This window comes from Epinephelus lanceolatus, chromosome 5 (assembly GCF_041903045.1).
Source record: "Epinephelus lanceolatus isolate andai-2023 chromosome 5, ASM4190304v1, whole genome shotgun sequence".
NCBI lineage: Eukaryota > Metazoa > Chordata > Actinopteri > Perciformes > Serranidae > Epinephelus > Epinephelus lanceolatus.
The window spans coordinates 47,063,128-47,082,397 of NC_135738.1; the positions used below are offsets into that span (position 1 = coordinate 47,063,128).

At 45.3% G+C, this 19,270-nt stretch overlaps 1 protein-coding gene across 8 annotated transcripts in view; it reads left to right on the plus strand.

The window, feature by feature from the left end:
* The window catches only part of akap13b (A-kinase anchoring protein 13b), a 207,203-nt gene that overhangs the window by 64,143 nt on the left and 123,790 nt on the right, over positions 1-19,270 (plus strand). For all 8 annotated transcript variants that reach the window (XM_078168284.1, XM_078168285.1, XM_078168282.1 and 5 more), the window contains one exon: positions 9,304-9,376. In XM_078168284.1, the coding sequence (XP_078024410.1) occupies positions 9,304-9,376 (73 nt within the window). The remainder of the gene's footprint in view (positions 1-9,303; positions 9,377-19,270) is intronic.

The following is a 19,270-nucleotide window of genomic DNA, read 5'->3' on the forward strand; positions in this document are numbered from 1 at the left end:
GGTTTGGGAGACCTACACCTAGCCTGATCATTCATCCAGGACCATTCAAGTCCCATGTGATCTGTACACCTTCCGGGTAAGTGTACATGAATGAGTCATGTACAGCCCCGCTTACCCTTGGCTCGGCTCTCCCGCGCTGGCACACCCTGTCAATTCAGGAGCGGCTATCTAACTACATCTACTAACTATTTTTAATAGCTAATTGAAGGGGGCTGTTAGACAGCATTTGGGACACTAAGTTAATTTATACTATCACTATTAGTCAACAACTAGTTGACACTAAACCCCATGCTGAGTTCCACAGCAGTGATGTCACCATTGTGCCCTGGTTGTGCATTGACATTCACTCTATTAAACTAAGCTTTACTTCAACTACTAAATATCAGTGATGACAACACTTATAATAATGAAATGTGAGACCTATAAAACAGTTTAGACCCAAATGAATTTATTCCATAACAATTACATGCCAATATAGGACATATTGGTACAACACCTGGAAGCCATCTTGAAAAATGGCGTCCATTATGAATTTTTGAGTGGCCAGCGCCCTTTTTCAAAAGAGTGGACCTAGAAGAGTATTTGTGCCAAATTTCATGCTTGTGTCACAATTTGAACGATACTTGTGAAATATGCAATTATCTGCTGCACTAAATCTAATCATGAAGCCTGACACCGAGAAGACAGGAAAGGAGGACATGCCATGCAACGTGCCATCTCCAAAGTGCATGCTAATGGGCAGAGGAAGCTTTTCAAATTCTTGTCAATAAATTGTCAATATTTTTTTAACTGAACAGTTAATCTGGTCCTTGTCCTATTGTAAACACAACTGCCAGTTTTAAATGGAATTATTCAGTATAGCCCAATCAATCTGGCTAAAAAATTAAGCCAATGCGGAAGTATCAAAAACTGCAGTTCTTTGAACAACCACTTGAAGCTGCAAGTCAATCCCCATAGACATAGGCATGTTAAATGAACCAATATTACAGCAGAAATAAACACCATTACAGTCTAGTACAAAAAACGGTTTTAGTCTCTATAGCTGATTTCAACATTCATGACAACTGTATGGGGGGTGAATTCTTATATACTGTAATTCACCCATATAAATGTTATTAAGGCTTAAAGGGGCAAAAAAGCGAAATCGTTTCACTGCTAGGTTTGCTGTTGTGCACTGCCTGTAGACCAAAACAAAGTGTGTCATGAGCCACACCTCCCTCTACCTCTGCTCTCCACCCCCCACCCCACTCGCCTCGTCTGTGCAGCCGAGCACCGCAGCATCTCCACGGACTATTACATCCAGACGGTCTCGGTGTTTCTTCTGCAGACTCCACTTCACTCAGCTGCCCGATATACCCGCTGCTTCTTCCCACATTAACCTGAATAACAAACCGCTAGCCTCCCCCCGCTAGCTGGGAGGCTAGCAGAGGCTAACTGGCTGTGCTGGCAGCTGAGTGAAGTGGACCCTGAGGAGGAAGCACCGGTTAGCCCTGGTTTCACTACAGGCAGATTCACATGAACGTACATGAACGCGCAGCCGGAGATCAACACAGAGAGAGGTTGTGTGAGGTCATGCTATACTCCAGATGAAATTACACCTCTAGTTCTTCACATAGCATTTTTTAATTCCTTCAATCTAGAAATGATGAATTTCGCTTATTGCTCCTTTAAAGTTGTGCTTTATTAAGGGTGTTGCTCCTTTGAGTGACAGGCTGTGTGCAGATAGTGTCCTTAGCCTCTCAGTCAGATTCACCCCCTGCTCCTTTACAGCTCCACCCTCTTGCCCAAATATGGTCACTTTCTGGCTCCAAAAAATCAAGATGGCAATGGCTGAAATGCCCCACTTGAGGCTTCAAAATGGGAGCCCACAAACCAGCAATTCTGGCTCTGACATATTAGGTACCAACTCATTCATTAACACGTGAGGGGGGGCTGGAGGAGGGGTACACTCTGGACAGGTTGCCACACTATCACAGGGCTGACACACAGAGATAGACAACCATTCACACAGACATTCACACCTGGAGGCAGCTTAGAGTCACCAGTGAATCTAACCTGCATGTCTTTGGACTGTGGTAGGAAGCCAAAGAGCTCAAAGAAAAACCACAACAACATGGGGAGAACATGCAAACTCCACACAGAATACTTAATTAGATCAGTTTAAATCAGTTAAAGATTTTTTTCCCTTTTTTTAAAAGTGGGATTCAAATACAAATCATGTTTTTATTTGAATCACTCCGGTACATGGTTAAAATATTATATTATTTTGTTGGCAGCTAAACAAATAGATATATGTATGATGAATGTAAATGGCTGAAAATGAAGCAGATTAGACAATTTCTATAAACAAACTAATGTGAGGTTTTTTGCAGTATGACCAGCTTGGTGTCAAAGTAGGCTGTGGAGGCTTCATATCAGTGATTATTAGTGTGGATGCTTCTGCCAGGGCTGTACAGTGCGACATATATGTCGCACATGCGATGGAAAAAAATGTTTGTGCGATTAATTTATTTGCCTAGTAGCACGCACGTGACAGACTGCTTGCAAGCCGCTTTGTGTGTGTGGTCTGTTTTTTTCTCTTAAAATCTGACACGACATGAGCGATGGCTCATCCTAAACAATTCCCACAATTCCTGTGCGGTTACCTCTAGCCTCTCCCATTATCACTTCACTTCAGCAAGACGGCGATGAAAACGAAGAGGTATTTTCAGCCCCTCGACAAAAACCCCAAACAAAAAGAGAAAAATAACAAAAAATTTGTAGAGGTGGTAATGGACATTTTATACTTGTGTGCTACAAACTTTCTGGTCTGTGCTACAAAATGATCACCCTCTGTAGCACCAGTGCTATGGGCTAAAAAAGTTAACGTACAGCCCTGTTCTGCAGCCACAATATTGATATTCAAATCTTTATTCTTATTATTTCAGCAACTTTTTGGTTTGCATACTTTGTGCTACAGACACCATTCCACTGCCAGAACATTCAGCTCATTCAGGACATGGGTGCTTGTATTTTTCATACTTCTACTATTTATACTTTTTATGATAGTAAGCTTTTTTTGGCAATTTTTTGCCCATTGTCTTTCCTATGGGAAAATCTTCAAATCCTCTTCAACCCACTCCAATTGGTGTCCAAGTCCAAGTGCTACTGTTTCAGCATACTTTTGGCTAGAGACTTCATTTAAACTTTAAATAGTTCCCAACAACTTCAGCTATTCAACTATAATTCAGCTTTTTGGTATCTTCTACTGTTTTTGACTTATTGCAGGTTACGTTTTAAGCTGTTTTCAGACATTTTCTGAGTTTATAATGGGTGTGTATTGCGCTGCTTACAGTGGGTGACATCACTGCTGACATCACACACTCTAGATCTTTCTGCTTCTCTCCTTCAGCAAAATTTTCTGATGAAAACTCTTCTGCAGCCAACAGTTGCCACTCTATATTCATGAAAAAGTAGGCATTTTTGTCTTCTTTCAACTGATGTGCTCATTTAAGCAGTGAGACTTACACTTTTTTAAAATTTTCTGCCTCAAGCAACAAGAGGTCCCTTCTCCCTCCCATTGGCTGTAATGTTATTTTCTCTCATCAAGTTTGAGCAAAGCACAAATGTAGAGACCAGGCCTGGAATTTCGTCATTTTAGGGGTGAGGCCACTTGGCCTTCCGTGCTGTCAATTTTTTGAGGGCACAAAGGCCAAAAGCCAGGGCAGCAAGTCCACGTTCATAATGAATTTCTTTTTATTAGTTTGTCTTTAACACTTTGCTGTTTACACCGCGAGCGCGATGTGCTTGTGTCGACTGCCATCATAAATCATAATAGCGGTGAATGAGAGACTGTGGACAGAGCAGATTGAAATATGGCTTTCTACATGCTGATCAAATGTATTGATATTATAAGTATTGGCTTGGCTGGCAGAGGTTTTATTGCACTTATTCACAGTAACAAGCGCAGTTGTCATTAACTAGGGTCATCTCGAAGTTATATTCCCTTCATCTGCACCATGGCCCCACCGCTGCACAATGATGATACATGAAACCGAAATTTTAAAAAGTTACGCCAATAATAGCGGAGCTTACTGTTATTGCGGCGTTGATCAACCTTGACTTGGGTTGTTTAATAATGGGTCTCAGTACCGATCCCTGCCCGGGCGTCTGATGAAGTCTCCTGGTTAGCCGGTGATAGATTGGTGTCAAACTGTCGTTACAGCCCGTCTGAGCGGTTCATGCCAGGCTCGAATCAAACCCACCACTGGTGATGTGCGCATCGTCTCATTTGATGTTGCTCAATAAGACACAAGCAACTACAACTACATGACAATTCTGCTATTACTTTTCATATTTCTACTATTCATACTTTTTATGATATTAAGCTTTTTTCAGCAATGTATTTTTATGGAGAAAATCTTTAAATCCTCTTCAACCCACTCCACTTTGAAATGCTACTGCTTCTGCATACTTTCAGCTGCATTTAAATCTTAAACAGGTCACAAGAACTTTAACTTTTAAGCTACAATTCAGCTCTTTGATATCTTTTACCATTTTAATATAATTGCAGTTCAAGTTTTATGTTTTTTTCAGACATTTTCTGAGTTTATAATGGGTGTGTATTGCACTGCTTACAGTGGGTGACATTACTGATGACATCACACAATCTAGATCAGTGATAGCAGTACTGCTTCTACTACTTCTCCTGTACATTTTTTTGAATTATCACTACTTCTACATACTTTCCATTCAAATGTCAAAACATTCAGCTCTGTGAGGATTTTCAGATGTTTGTGGCAATTTGTTTGATATTTTTGCACTTGCAGCATTTTGTTTTATTTCAGCACGCATGTTCCGCAGGGAATGCATTTTCTAGTAATTATTAATATTATTATTATTGTTGTTGTTGTTGTTGTTTAGATGTATTCATTACAAGCTGTATAACTGAAGCTGTCTTTGCTCAATAAAACCACCACTTTTGCCAAATTACATTTGGTGCAAATCTCAGCTAACATGTCTCTCTACAGCATTCAGCAAAAACAGTTTTTTATGAACTAGGTGGAACTAATATGTTTTTAAAAATGTGTTAGGTTTGTCATCTGAGTGTGTAGTCCCTGTAGTCTGTTGATCTCTTCCTCAGGGTTTTAAAGGCCATCATGTATTCAACAACCAATATCACACACTAAACATTGTCAAAACAAACCCCTAAACCCACTGAAAATCTTTTAAGATCATTTTGAGACAAAATAAATACAGTGTGTTCTATAGTTACTACATTGTTGCAGGAGCTGTGTCAAAGAGCAGGGAAAGAACATTTGCAGCTTGGCTGTAGATTGATAAATGCTGCCTGTTGTCTCCTGCATGTTGGAGAGTTGCTCTATTTTGCATATCTTCCTTTTCTGCAGGATATTGATAGCAGGCAATATGGAGACAGGACAACAGATCCATTGACACAAGTGAATGATGGGACAAATGACTCATTGGCTTCAGTAATAAACAACTGAAAACTAAATATGAGGTCATGCTGATGGCTCTGCTTACAGGAGTTACACAGCAGACCAGTGAGGTGCCTTTAATATCCATTGTGTCAATCATGTTGGGTTGTTAAAATCCAACACATATATTTCGATCAATCTCTTTCTATATAATCTGTTAACTCACATTTATACCAAAGTAGAACCAGAGAACAGATGAGAACGAGAGCCACTGGGCTAATGTGACAGTAACACCACATGGAACAGGATGGAGACTTAGATATAATCAGAACCCAACAGCAGGAAGAAAACTAGTAATAAAGAACAACGACAATGGTGTTGGAGACAGTCTTTTCTGTACATCTTTTATAGGGCTGTGTTACAGCAGATTAGCCATCAGGAGTCATTTGCAGGGTGTTATGGATAGAGTCAATCAATCAATCAATTTTATTTATAAAGTCCAATATCACAAATCACAATTTGCCTCAGAGGGCTTTACAGCATACGACATCCCTCTGTCCTTTGGACCCTCTCAGCGGATAAGGAAAAACTCACCAAAAAACCCCAAAGAGAGTCCAACTAACACTGGATTTTTGAGGTGTGTAACAATATTGATATTCAAGTTGTTGGGGTCCCTAGGTATTTTCAGACACTGGTGATTTTGGCATACTCTGATGTTGTTGTCAGTTTGAACTAACATAAGCACTATTTTTAGTCACATGACTTTTTTTTTTTTTTTAAAATTTAACACAAGTTCAGCTACAATAATATTTGTTTTTTGATTCAACTTTAAAAAAGAAAGTAACTGGTAAATTATAGCTGCTGTATGGCTGTGAGTAAGGCCGTGCAGTTCTAGGAGAAACGCTTGTTGCAGGGTCCATCAGCAGAACTGCCCAGATCATAATTATCGAAAACATCCATCCATCTATCCATCCACGTGCTTATCCAGGGGCTGGGTAGCTGAGGCAGCAGGCTGGGCCAAGTACTCCAGATGCCATCTCCCCAGCGACACTCTCCAGCTTCTCCTGGGGGATCCAGAGGCGTTCCCAGGCTGAATGGGATATATAATCCCTCCAGCGTCTTCTGAGTCTACCTTGGGTCCTCCTACTGGTTGGATGTGCCTGGAAAAACTCAAATGGGAGGCACCCAAGAGGCATCCAGATCAGATGCCCGAACCACCTCAATTGGCCCCTTTTAGACAAAGGAGCAGTGGCTCATCTGTGAGCTCCCTCTGGATGTCCAAGCTTCTCACCATATCTTTGAGGCTAATCCCAGCCACTCTGAGGAGGGAACTCATTTCAGCTGCTTGTGTCCGGAGTATCATTCTTTCAGTCACTACCCAAAGCTCATGATCATAGGTGAAGGTCGGGACTTAATAGACTATTGATTGAGAGCTTTGCCATTCAGCTCATCTCCGTCTTCACCATGACAGTCTGGCACAGTGCTCACATCAGTGCGGTTGCCATGCCAAATCTCCTGTCCATCTCATGCTCCATTTTACCCTCACTCGTGAACAAGACCTTGAGATACTTGAACTCCTTTGCTTTGGGCAGTAACTCTCCCAATCCAGAGGGGGCGATCCACCGTTTTCTGGCAGAGAACCATGGCCTCAGACTTGGAGGTGCTAACTCTCATCCTAACCACTTAACACTCAGCTGAAAACTGCCCCAGTGCATGCTGGGTATCATGGTATGATGAAGGCAACAGAACCGTCATCTTCAAAAAGCAGAAATGCAATTCTGAGGTCCCTAAACTTGACACTTTACTCCCCCCAGCTGTGCTTTGAGATTCTGTCCATGATTATAACAAACAGAATTGGCAACAAGAGACAATACTGGCGGAGGCTAACAGTATGCAGACGCAGACCCCCCCCCCCCCAGGACTCCCCCAGGGGCAGTGGTCATGTAGTCTCGCCACCAGACAATCAGAGATCTCCGCCTTCTGATAGTCTGGGGACACTCCTTTCTAAAGTGTGTTTAACACACCAGCGAAAACGGCCGGCAACAAAGCAACGCCTCTTGCATTTTTGAAAAGGACACGCCTTCTCGGAAATGTGCGCTCCTCCTCTTCTCGTCCGCAAGGAAACAAACACACAGAGAGCTTGAAAATGGATGCCGAGAGATTTAACTCCGTTTTATCAAACGTGTGCTCATCCATGAAGAAAATATTTTTTCTAGTGGATGTCACAGTTACAACATTATTGAGCTAACTGGAGTAGTTTCATGTCGTATCCGACAACAGGAGGCTTTTAACAGATGACATCCTGATGTTAGCTTTGCTGCTGCTGTTAGCTGTCCCTGTCAGCTGCAGCCACTGATGCTTTCTAGACATGATTTCCCAAAACTGAATAAATACCACACATAGCAACACAAAACTGCTTTGCTAGCTCAATTATGTTGTAACTAAGATATCCGCTGGAAAAGATATTTTTTTCACGGACCTTTTAATGAGTTATTACCTATTACAGACACTGCTAACGGCTAACAGGGCTAACAGCTAACGGTTAGCCCAGCTAAACGTGCACACAGAAATAGTAATGTTTGTTCAATCATTGTGTTTATAGACTTTACAAACATCGGATTACTCCAAACGGTGATACAGTGATATGAAAAAAAACAACAAGGTGATTCCCTCTATAGTCCGGCCGGACGGATGAGTCATGGCCTTGTAAAAGATTATGTTTGTTTCTTTTAGTTGGCGAGAATGTGTCGCCGCAAACGCGACAAACACCCACTAACTTTGACAGCATTTTCTGCGAGCACGGCTGAGCCATTTTGTACCGCTACACGTGTTTCTAGTGGGACTATGTTTACAAGCACAAGAGTTCAGCGAGCCACCGAAGGACCGCCCTGCAGATTTACTATTGGTTCTGCAACGTAGGGAGTTTTTTTAAACTCTGAAATTGTATCCGCCCATCTAAACACAAGATCAGGGAGAAAGTCATCAGTCTTTAGTTAAGTAAAGCATCTAAACACTGACTTGTGAGTCTAGTGGTCATGAGCCCTCTTTTACCATGTGAATAGCAGGTGGCAGTGGACATTAGAAAGTGTAAATTATAGCCGAAGGTTTCTGTCAGTATTTTTTGTTGTTGTCATGCTTCTAAGAGGATTTGTTGACTTACTTGATAAAAAGCAGCACTGAACTGTACTCTTTGTAGTTCTGTCCAAGACAAGTCCACAGATAGTTGATAAAGGTGTCCAACAAGGATCAATTTTAGAACCCCTGATATTTACATTATACAAACATGAAATGGGTGTAGTTTGTTGTATTTAAACTCTTTCTAAATGACCTCATAAAGAAAAAAAATGTGAAGCAATTCATATCAGCTGCTGCAGATTTGTTTCAGATATGGATCATTTATGTGTGTATAATACAAAAGTCTCACAGAAAAGCCCCCCTACATTTTTTCTGAAATTACACTAAAGTGGCTGTGTATGGTTGCAGGGGTGGAACAGTCATTTGCTTGTGACCTGTGAGTGTGCATCAGCGAGCATGTTTTGGTGTGAGAGTGTGGCGGTTCCTCTAGTATAGCTCAAACATGTGAGACGGACACAGGGGGCACTGCTTGTGTGAGATGGGTTGTGTTTTCAACATTCACATGTGAAGCCAGTGGGTGTGAAGACATCATTTTTTAATATTGATGTGATGCTGGAAACGCTCATACACAGAGAAATGCTGCATACAATCAGCAGATGGTTGTTTGGTACCACAGCAGAAAACTGGTGCGACAAAGAATACATTGAAAACATACTCCAAACAATTAAATGACCTTCATTTTGATGTACCAGTTCTGTTCCACAGAGAAATGATTCTTCATCTTCCTCATTTACTTCCTTTTCTCTCTTAGATCCAGAGGGAGAGGGATGTTTTCTACCCTGTCCAGCCATGCCCTGAGCCCAACACAGAAACGACATGTACAGGTAAGCTCTTAATCCTGACTTTGAAACACATGCACAGGGAAATTAATAAATGACTGATTTAGGAAGCCACAGTAAATATTGTGGAGCTGATGTTGTAACCTTATGTAATGGCCAAAACCATAAGGGATACTTTACCAATTGTCAGTCAGGTCTGTGTCCCCAGTGTGTGGGTAGTGGGTGCAGATGAAGTGTTAAGGTGCCCCCAACCTGGACTGTGAGCAAAAATCCGCCTCTGTTTTTTTACCTCAAAAAGAGAAAAATAATAGACTTTAATCAACAGGATATTTTCTACAGGACGTTTCTACAGGATGTTCCCCACTGCTAATTAAAATTTAGGAGTCATTCCAGCTTAGGCTTCTCAGCCTGTGGACTGAGTTCTATCCATTCATGTAGGCATTGGGACCTGTGCAGGATCTACAAAGTGGGAAGTTGTTGTTTCTGCCATTTATACTTTTTTATAATATTAAGCTTGTTTCATGCCAAGCAGCTCACACCATCTCAGAGGCCATGGCCCCAAACCACTAAAGGGAGGGCAATTACTCACAGCCTCTCTTTTTCCTGGACCACGATTTGCCCATGCTAAAGGCAGAGGCAAACCTGAACCAGAGAAGTTAGATTTGCAAGCACAAGGTTTGCAACTAGCTTTCCAGCAACAAGGAGAACCAAGTTGAGTTAGCACACAGCATCTCACTCTGCAAAGACCTCGAGCGACCAGCTTCCTCCGAGTTTCACCTTTGGAACAAAGGACACAACAAAGATTGCATCTGGAACCACAGCTCTTTCCTGCCTTCAATGGGGCGGCCAAGCTAGGGCCAGTCCTTTTGATACAGGGGCACATACAAGTAGGGTCAAATATCTAAGTCTGAACAATAACATATATGTATACAGTACAGGCCAAAAGTTTGGACACACCTTCTCATTCAATGTGTTTTCTTTATTTTCATGACTATTTACATTGTAGATTCTCACTGAAGGCATCAAAACTATGAATGAACACATGTGGAGTTATGTACTTAACAAAAAAAGGTGAAATAACTGAAAACATGTTTTATATTCTAGTTTCTTCAAAATAGCCACCCTTTGCTCTGATTACTGCTTTGCACACTCTTGGCATTCTCTCGATGAGCTTCAAGAGGTAGTCACCTGAAATGGTTTTCCAACAGTCTTGAAGGAGTTCCCAGAGGTGTTTAGCACTTGTTGGCCCCTTTGCCTTCACTCTGCGGTCCAGCTCACCCCAAACCATCTCGATTGCGTTCAGGTCCGGTGACTGTGGAGGCCAGGTCATTTGCCGCAGCACTCCATCACTCTCCTTCTTGGTCAAATAGCCCTTACACAGCCTGGAGGTGTGTTTGGGGTCATTGTCCTGTTGAAAAATAAATGATCGTCCAACTAAACGCAAACCGGATGGGATGGCATGTCGCTGCAGGATGCTGTGGTAGCCATGCTGGTTCAGTGTGCCTTCAATTTTGAATAAATCCCCAACAGTGTCACCAGCAAAACACCCCCACACCATCACACCTCCTCCTCCATGCTTCACAGTGGGAACCAGGCATGTGGAATCCATCCGTTCACCTTTTCTGCGTCTCACAAAGACACGGCGGTTGGAACCAAAGATCTCAAATTTGGACTCATCAGACCAAAGCACAGATTTCCACTGGTCTAATGTCCATTCCTTGTGTTTCTTGGCCCAAACAAATCTCTTCTGCTTGTTGCCTCTCCTTAGCAGTGGTTTCCTAGCAGCTATTTGACCATGAAGGCCTGATTCGCGCAGTCTCCTCTTAACAGTTGTTCTAGAGATGGGTCTGCTGCTAGAACTCTGTGTGGCATTCATCTGGTCTCTGATCTGAGCTGCTGTTAACTTGCGATTTCTGAGGCTGGTGACTCGGATGAACTTATCCTCAGAAGCAGAGGTGACTCTTGGTCTTCCTTTCCTGGGTCAGTCCTCATGTGTGCCAGTTTCGTTGTAGCGCTTGATGGTTTTTGCGACTCCACTTGGGGACACATTTAAAGTTTTTGCAATTTTCCGGACTGACTGACCTTCATTTCTTAAAGTAATGATGGCCACTCGTTTTTCTTTAGTTAGCTGATTGGTTCTTGCCATAATATGAATTTTAACAGTTGTCCAATAGGGCTGTTGGCTGTGTATTAACCTGACTTCTGCACAACACAACTGATGGTCCCAACCCCATTGATAAAGCAAGAAATTCCACTAATTAACCCTGATAAGGCACACCTGTGAAGTGGAAACCATTTCAGGTGACTACCTCTTGAAGCTCATGGAGAGAATGCCAAGAGTGTGCAAAGCAGTAATCAGAGCAAAGGGTGGCTATTTTGAAGAAACTAGAATATAAAACATGTTTTCAGTTATTTCACCTTTTTTTGTTAAGTACATAACTCCACATGTGTTCATTCATAGTTTTGATGCCTTCAGTGAGAATCTACAATGTAAATAGTCATGAAAATAAAGAAAACGCATTGAATGAGAAGGTGTGTCCAAACTTTTGGCCTGTACTGTATATACATACATACATACACACATACATACATACATGTATAAATACACTGAACAAAAATATAAACGCAACACTTTTGTTTTTGCTCCCATTTTTCATGAGCTGAACTCAAAGATCTAAAACATTTTCTATACACACAAAAGACCATTTCCCCTCAAATATTGTTCACAAATCTGTTTAAATCTGTGTAAGTGAGCACTTCTCCTTTTCCGAGATAATCCATCCCACCTCACAGGTGTGGCATATCAAGATGCTGATTAGACAGCATGAATATTGCACAGGTGTGTCTTAGGCTGGCCACAATAAAAGGCCACTCTGAAATGTGCAGTTTTGCTTTACTGGGGGGGTCTGGGGGGGCTCAGAAAACCAGTCAGTATCTGGTGTGACCACCATTTGCCTCACGCAGTGCAACACATCTCCTGCGCATAGAGTTGATCAGGTTGTTGATTGTGGCCTGTGGAATGTTGGTCCACTCCTCTTCAATGGCTGTGCGAAGTTGCTTGATATTAGCATATGACCCCGATGAGGACAACAAGCATGCAGATGAGCTTCCTTGAGACGGTTTCTGACAGTTTGTGCAGAAATTCTTTGGTAATGCAAACTGATTGTTGCAGCAGCTGTCCGGGTGGCTGGTCTCAGACGATCTTGGAGGTGAACATGCTGGATGTGGAGGTCCTGGGCTGGTGTGGTTACACGTGGTCTGCGGTTGTGAGGCCGGTTGGATGTACTGCCAAATTGTCTGAAACACCTTTGGAGACGGCTTATGGTAGAGAAATGAACATTCAGTTCACGGGCAACAGCTCTGGTGGACATTCCTCAAAACTTGCGACATCTGTGGCATTGTGCTGTGTGATAAAACTGAACATTTTAGAGTGGCCTTTTATTGTGGCCAGCCTAAGGCACACCTGTGCAATAATCATGCTGTCTAATCAGCATCCTGATATGCCACACCTGTGAGGTGGGGTGGATTATCTCTGCAAAGGAGAAGTGCTCACTAACACAGATTTAGACAGATTTGTGAACAATATTTGAGGGAAATGGTCTTTTGTGTGCACAGAAAATGTTTTAGGTCTTTGAGTTCAGCTCATGAAAAATGGGACAGTAGCTTACAGCAACATTAATGAAAGTAATAATATTATAGTTATAATTCTGCCTACTGTGGTACAATATGTTGAAAGTATATATTAATATCTGGCAGTATACATGTATGACAATAAGCATATGTGTATAATAACAGTAGAAGTATGACTAATGACTAATGATGGCAGCAGCAGCGGGAGGTATCTGGCAGGACCACGGCAGCAGCACAACCACACACGTCACGCTATCCAGGCACCGCTGCAATACGAGTTAATCTGAGAGACAGTGGACCACAAAGGCTCCGGAGAAGAAGCTGAGTTAGTGACATCCAGAATGGCCGAGTTAGCAAGATGCAGTAATGGGATACGAAAGAGAGAGAGAGAGAGAGAGAGAGAGAGGGAGAGAGAAGGAGAGAAGGTGCCCGGTGTATTATAGGGGGTCCTCCGGCAGACTAGGCCTAAGTCAGCCTAACTAGGGGCTGGTACAGGGCAAGCCTGAGCCAGCCCTAACTATAAGCTTCATCAAAGAGGAAAGTCTTAAGTCTAGTCTTAAATGTGGAGACGGTGTCTGCCTCCCGGACTGTAACAGGAAGATGATTCCACAGGAGAGGAGCCTGATAGCTGAAGGCTCTGGCTCCTGATCTACTTTTGGAGACTTTAGGGACCACGAGTAACCCTGCGTTCTCAGAGTGCAATGTTCTGGTGGGATAATAAGGCACTATGAGCTCTCTAAGATATGATGGAGCTTGACCATTTAGAGAATTATAAGTTAACAGTAGGATTTTAAATTCAATTCTGGATTTTACAGGGAGCCAGTGCAGAGAAGCTAAAACAGGAGAAATATGATCTTGTTTCTTAGTTCCTGTTAGTACACGTGCTGGTACATTCTGAATTAGCTGGAGAGTTTTTAAGGACTTACTAGAGCAGGGGTGGCCAACCCACGGCTCGCGAGCCGCATGCAGCTCTTTGCCTATCAGTGTGCGGCTCTTCGATCCATTAATTAAAACCATTGGCGTGCGGCTCTTCTGTCATAAAAAAATCAATTTATTGTTATGAGTGCGTATGGCCCTTTAAGAAATGTAACAGGCTTAAGTGGAGCGAGTGAGAGAGAGAGGAGCGCGCACAGGCAGGTGAGAGGGTGTGGAGTTTGGGAGGAATGCAGGACGACAGCGCGGTGATGATATCGCAACAACAAAAAATGTCAGGGAAGAAATGCGTGTCTTTGTGTGTGCGTGTGTGGAGAGAGTATGAGAGAGGGAGAGACTGTGTGTGGATGTGTGTGGAGTAGTGTTGCAAGGTATACTTGTACCAACGGTAGACCGCAGTAGGCTGCTACTTAAACACCACGGTACATGACATGGTGCCACTACTGTGGGATAAGTTCAAAGTCCAGTCAAAGGAGGGTGAGTGTCCATGCGCTGGCCAATAACAGCCATAGTGCTCCGCGGCGCAAGATAACGGCTTACCGGCAACCGAGAAGCCCGGCTCCAGGTGAATAAATTGGCGTCATGACTGCCCAGAAATACCTGAACAGCCAAGCCGTGGCAGCACACGGGTATGTGGCGTGTCAGAGGAGAAACAAGCCGTTGACATTTCTCTCGGCCCACAAACCTCACCGCACTTTAGGGACTGTTCTTTACTTATGAAGGGACTGTTCTTTACTTATTAAGGGACTGCTCTTTACTTGTCAGGGGAGGAGGGTGGCTGGTTGATTTTTATTTTATTTATTTATTTTATTTTGATCCCCCCTATGTTAATCACTTATTGATGCTGTTTTTGAAGTATGAATAAGTCAGTAATTTATTCTATTTAAATATCAGTGATGTATTATAGAAAAGTGATTTATCTTTTTATAAATGACAAAAGGCACATCTGCCTCATCTTTGCTGTGGTATCATGATACTACTCAGAACCATGATACTTTCACTGGTATCGTACCATGGGTCCCAATTTTGGTACCATGACAACACTAATCTGGAGAGAGTATGAGAGTGGGAGAGACTGTGTGGATGTGTGTGGAGAGAGTGGGAGAGGGAGAGACTGTGGGTGTGGAGGGGGGACGGAGAAAGACAGTATGAGAGGGAGAGACTGTATTCTCTATCGTAAGGAGGCTTCTCCTCCACCTCAGAGATATTACATATATCTCTACAGGGAACCCTGATCCATCAGGGTCAGGTGTGTGGATAATTACTTTAAGACAAACCCCCTGTGAAGTGGACGTGGCTATCAATCAGATCGGTTATTTAAACCCCTGTCAACCACGCCCGCGTTGATTTTTCTTTTCCACTGGAGCAGCGTGTGTGTCGCTCTGCTTTGAGACAAATCAATTCTGTATCTTTCTGTCTTATTAACTAACAGCATTAGCAGTCTGTGCCACTTACCTGATGGTATGAGAGAGCGAGATTTTCGTCTCTCGCGGTGGCTGTTAACATTGATCCTTTATAAACATTTGTTGGCGTCTTCCTCGGTGTTGGCATATTGCTTCCGTGCGATTTACACCAGGTCCTGTCTCTGGGTCCCGTTTGGGCGATGAGAGCAGGCTCTGAGTGGTTGGTGCCAAGCTAAGTTTTCCTGTACTTAGCGCTAACGTCCAGTGTTATGCGTGTTGTCTCCGTGCGGAGGTTGTCACGTATCAGCACAGGTCCTGTTTCTCGGTTCCGTGCAGACGGTGAGAGAAGGGCCGCGGATTTTCTGAGCTGTTAACTTCACTATCTGTCCTGTCGTTCTGTCGCTCTTGTCACCGTGTTGCGGTTGCAACGCTACACCAAGCACACACGTCTCATTACACACATATCGCCCCGCAACAGTCTCGTGGTGTGTATAGCTGGATTGTTTTTCCGGGTTGGGATCTCGCGAGGGCGGTACCTATCGCGAGATTTGGTCATGAGTCATAATTGTGTGGCGTGTGGGGTCCAGTTGCCCATTGAGGATGGACATGGTGTGTGTGTACATTGTCTAGGCGAGGAACATGCCTCTGAGGCTGTCTGTAATCCCTCCTCCTGTATGGATTGCTCTATTTTGCCAGCACGAACCTTAGAGGCTCGGCTTTGTGTGTTTGGTGTAAAGCGCAGGATGACTGTTCCACCTGATAAGCCCCAACAGACTAAGCGTCGTATGGCGGGAGAATTTGGGGGTAGCTCCTCTGCGGATCTCCACCCCAGTCCCCCACCCAGGTGTTTTTTGCCTGATAATACCAGGGCTCAGGAGGAGGAGGAGGACGACATTGATGTGGAAGGGGTTTCAGATGATGGCGAGGAGGTCCTGCATGACCACGCCAAAGAAAGCGATAGACAGCAATGTAGGGATCTAATCGAGAGGGCCTCCCGCATTTTGGGGCTGGAACTGAGGACGGGTCAGGCCCCTCCCCCTTCACGCTTTAATGATGAGGATGAGGAGGGGTCACTTGACACAGAGCCATTTACAGTGCCTCTCCTCCCAGAGGTGGTGAACCTTATGCATAAGGGATTTGAAAAGCCCACAGCTAAGTTAGTCTTTTCCGCTACCAACAGACGTTTGTCTGCCATGAAGGATAAGGACAAAGTAGGCTGTGGTTCACCACCTCAGTTTGACCAGTCTGTGTCTGCTCTTTTGTTTCCGGCCAGCTCAGTACTGGGTTCAGTTACTCTGCCGGGGGACTGTAGGATGCTAGACGCCTCGCTAGTTAAAGTGCATAGGCCTATGGCGATACAGACGCAACTGGCCAATACTGGCTCTGTGTTAGCACTGTATCAGCGGCGGCTGGTGCGTGAGCTACAAGGTGAGGCAGATGCTCGTCTCATTAATGAGATTCAGCTCGTCTCCAAAATCTTATCTAAGATTATGAAAGAGCAGGTGATGACTGCTGGGAAGGGCATGTTGGCACTCTGGGTTGCTAGGCGCCAGCTGTATTTGTCCCAATCCAGGTTACAGCCAGAGGACAAAGGAGCTCTCTTGAAATTGCCAGTCGTGCCAGGTGCCATGTTTGGTGCTGGTGCCACTGCGATGTTACGGCAAGCTCAGGAGGCCCGTAGTTGTGCTAAGGAGGTTTCCGGTGCACTGACCCCCAGGTGGTCTGGTCAGTTCAGGGGTAAGAAGAAGGAAGCCCCCAGGACTGTGGGGCCACAGGGGTCGGGCTGGGCCTCTAATGATCTGAGGGTCACCTTGAATGCGCGTCGTGGGCAGTCGTGGAGGGGCGCCCACAGGCAAGGGCAAGCAGAGTCGAGGCAGGGGCACCCCGCAGCCCTCGTCTTCTTCCTGACGCTGGGTCACATCCAGCCTGCCTCCAGCCAGCCCAACCACGGGTTGCGGCTTGGAGGGCACTGCAGGCGAGCCCCTGGGTGTTTTCTACCATGACCCAGGGGTTTCGTATTCAGTTTGTTCGTCGTCCGCCAACCTCGATGACCCCGACGGTTTTCACAGTGGTAGACTCAGAACACAAGGCAGTGCTCCAGGCCGAGGTTTCTACCCTGCTAGAGAAGGGAGCGATCAGGGAGGTGCCTCAGGGCAACAAGCAGGCTGGTTTTTACTCCCGCTATTTTCTTGTCCCCAAGAAAGATGGGAGTCTACGCCCCATTTTAGATCTCAGGGGTCTCAACAGACATCTCAGGCGTCTGCCATGCAAGATGCTGACCGTCCCGAGGGTGCGGCAGTCCATCAACAGAGGGGACTGGTTTGTCACCATCGATCTGATGGATGCCTACTTTCAGATTCCAATCTGGGACAGGCATTGGCGGTTCCTCAGGTTCGTTTTCGACGGCAAGCAGTACGAATTCCAGGTTCTGCCGTTCGGAATTTCCCAGGCTCCTCGCACCTTTACCAGGTGCATGGAGGCGGTTTTGTCGCCACTGCGACAGAAGGGAATACGGATTCTGAATTATCTCGACGACTGGCTCCTTTGTGCACACTCGCAGGCTCAGTGTCAGGCTCATTTGGCTTTCCTCCTGGAGCACATAGATCTGGTCTGTGGCTCAATTTGAAGAAGAGCAGACTGGAGCATTCACAGCAGACGCAGTTCCTGGGCCTAGTGATAGATTCTCGGGCTGCGCTCCTGTCACTGACGCAGGACAGGCAGTTGTCCCTCAGGGCTTGCCTCTCCCATTTCAGGCTGATGGCAGGAGTCACATGGAGACTGTGTCTCCGTCTTTTGGGTCTGATGGCGTCCTCAGTGCAGGCCGTTCCACTGACCCTCCTGCACATGCATCCGGTACAAAGGTGCCTACTGGGGCTGGGGTTGGGCCCCAGGAGTCGCCTGGATACCAGGGTACTTGTCACCAGACGATTGCGGATGGCCCTCCGTTGGTGGGAAGACGGCGGGAATCTTGCCAAAGGGAGTGTGCTAGGGCCGGTAACGCATCGTTTTTTTCTCCTGACGGATGCTTCATTGACAGGCTGGGGCACAGTGTTCAGAGGAAATGGCGCCAGCGGTCGTTGGAGTGGTCCTCAAGCCACCCAGCACATCAACATGTTGGAACTGACAGCGGTCCATCTTGGTCTTCGCCATTTTCTGCCACACCTTCGGGGCCAGCACGTGCTGGTTATGATAGACAGTGTGATGGCAGCCGCGTATGTCAACAGGCAAGGAGAGTTGGTTTCTCCACGCCTGGCTCGTGGAGCTGGCTCGTCGCTTATGGCTTTGGGCTTACCCAAGGTTTCTCTCACTGAGGGCAGTCCATGTGCCAAGGGTGCAGAATTGTGCAGCGGATCGGTTGTCCAGGGGGGAACTGGACCCAGGCAGATGGAGACTCCACCCTCAGGTGGTAGCAGGGATTTGGTTCTGTTACGGACGGGCCGAGGTAGACCTGTTTGCGTCACGGGAGAACACCCACTGCCCACTTTTCTTCTCCCTGGGGAAGGACGATCCTCCCCTCGGAGCGGACGCCCTTGCTCACCCTTGGCCACAGGTCCTGATGTACGCCTTTCCCCCATTTGTCCTCCTTCCGCCTCTCCTGAGGAGGGTGCACATGGAGGAAGTGAGGCTGATCCTGGTGGCTCCACATTGGCCGCACATGATCTGGTTCTCGGACATCCCCCCAGTACTGGGCGGGACTCCATGGGAGCTTCCAATTCATCTGGACTTGCTGTCTCAAGCACAGGGGACTCAGGTTCATCCCTTTCCCCAAGGGCTCAGGCTCTGGGCATGGCCCCTGAAGGGCCCGAGCTGCTAGCCATGGGGTTGTCACCTTCGGTGGTCAGTACGCTGCAGGAGGCGTTCGCACCGTCGATGAGAGCACTTTATGCGCACAGATGGAGGGCTTTTGTGGCCTGGTGCAGGGTACACCAAACAGACCCACTTACGTGCTCGGCCCCAGCTGTCCTGCGGTTCT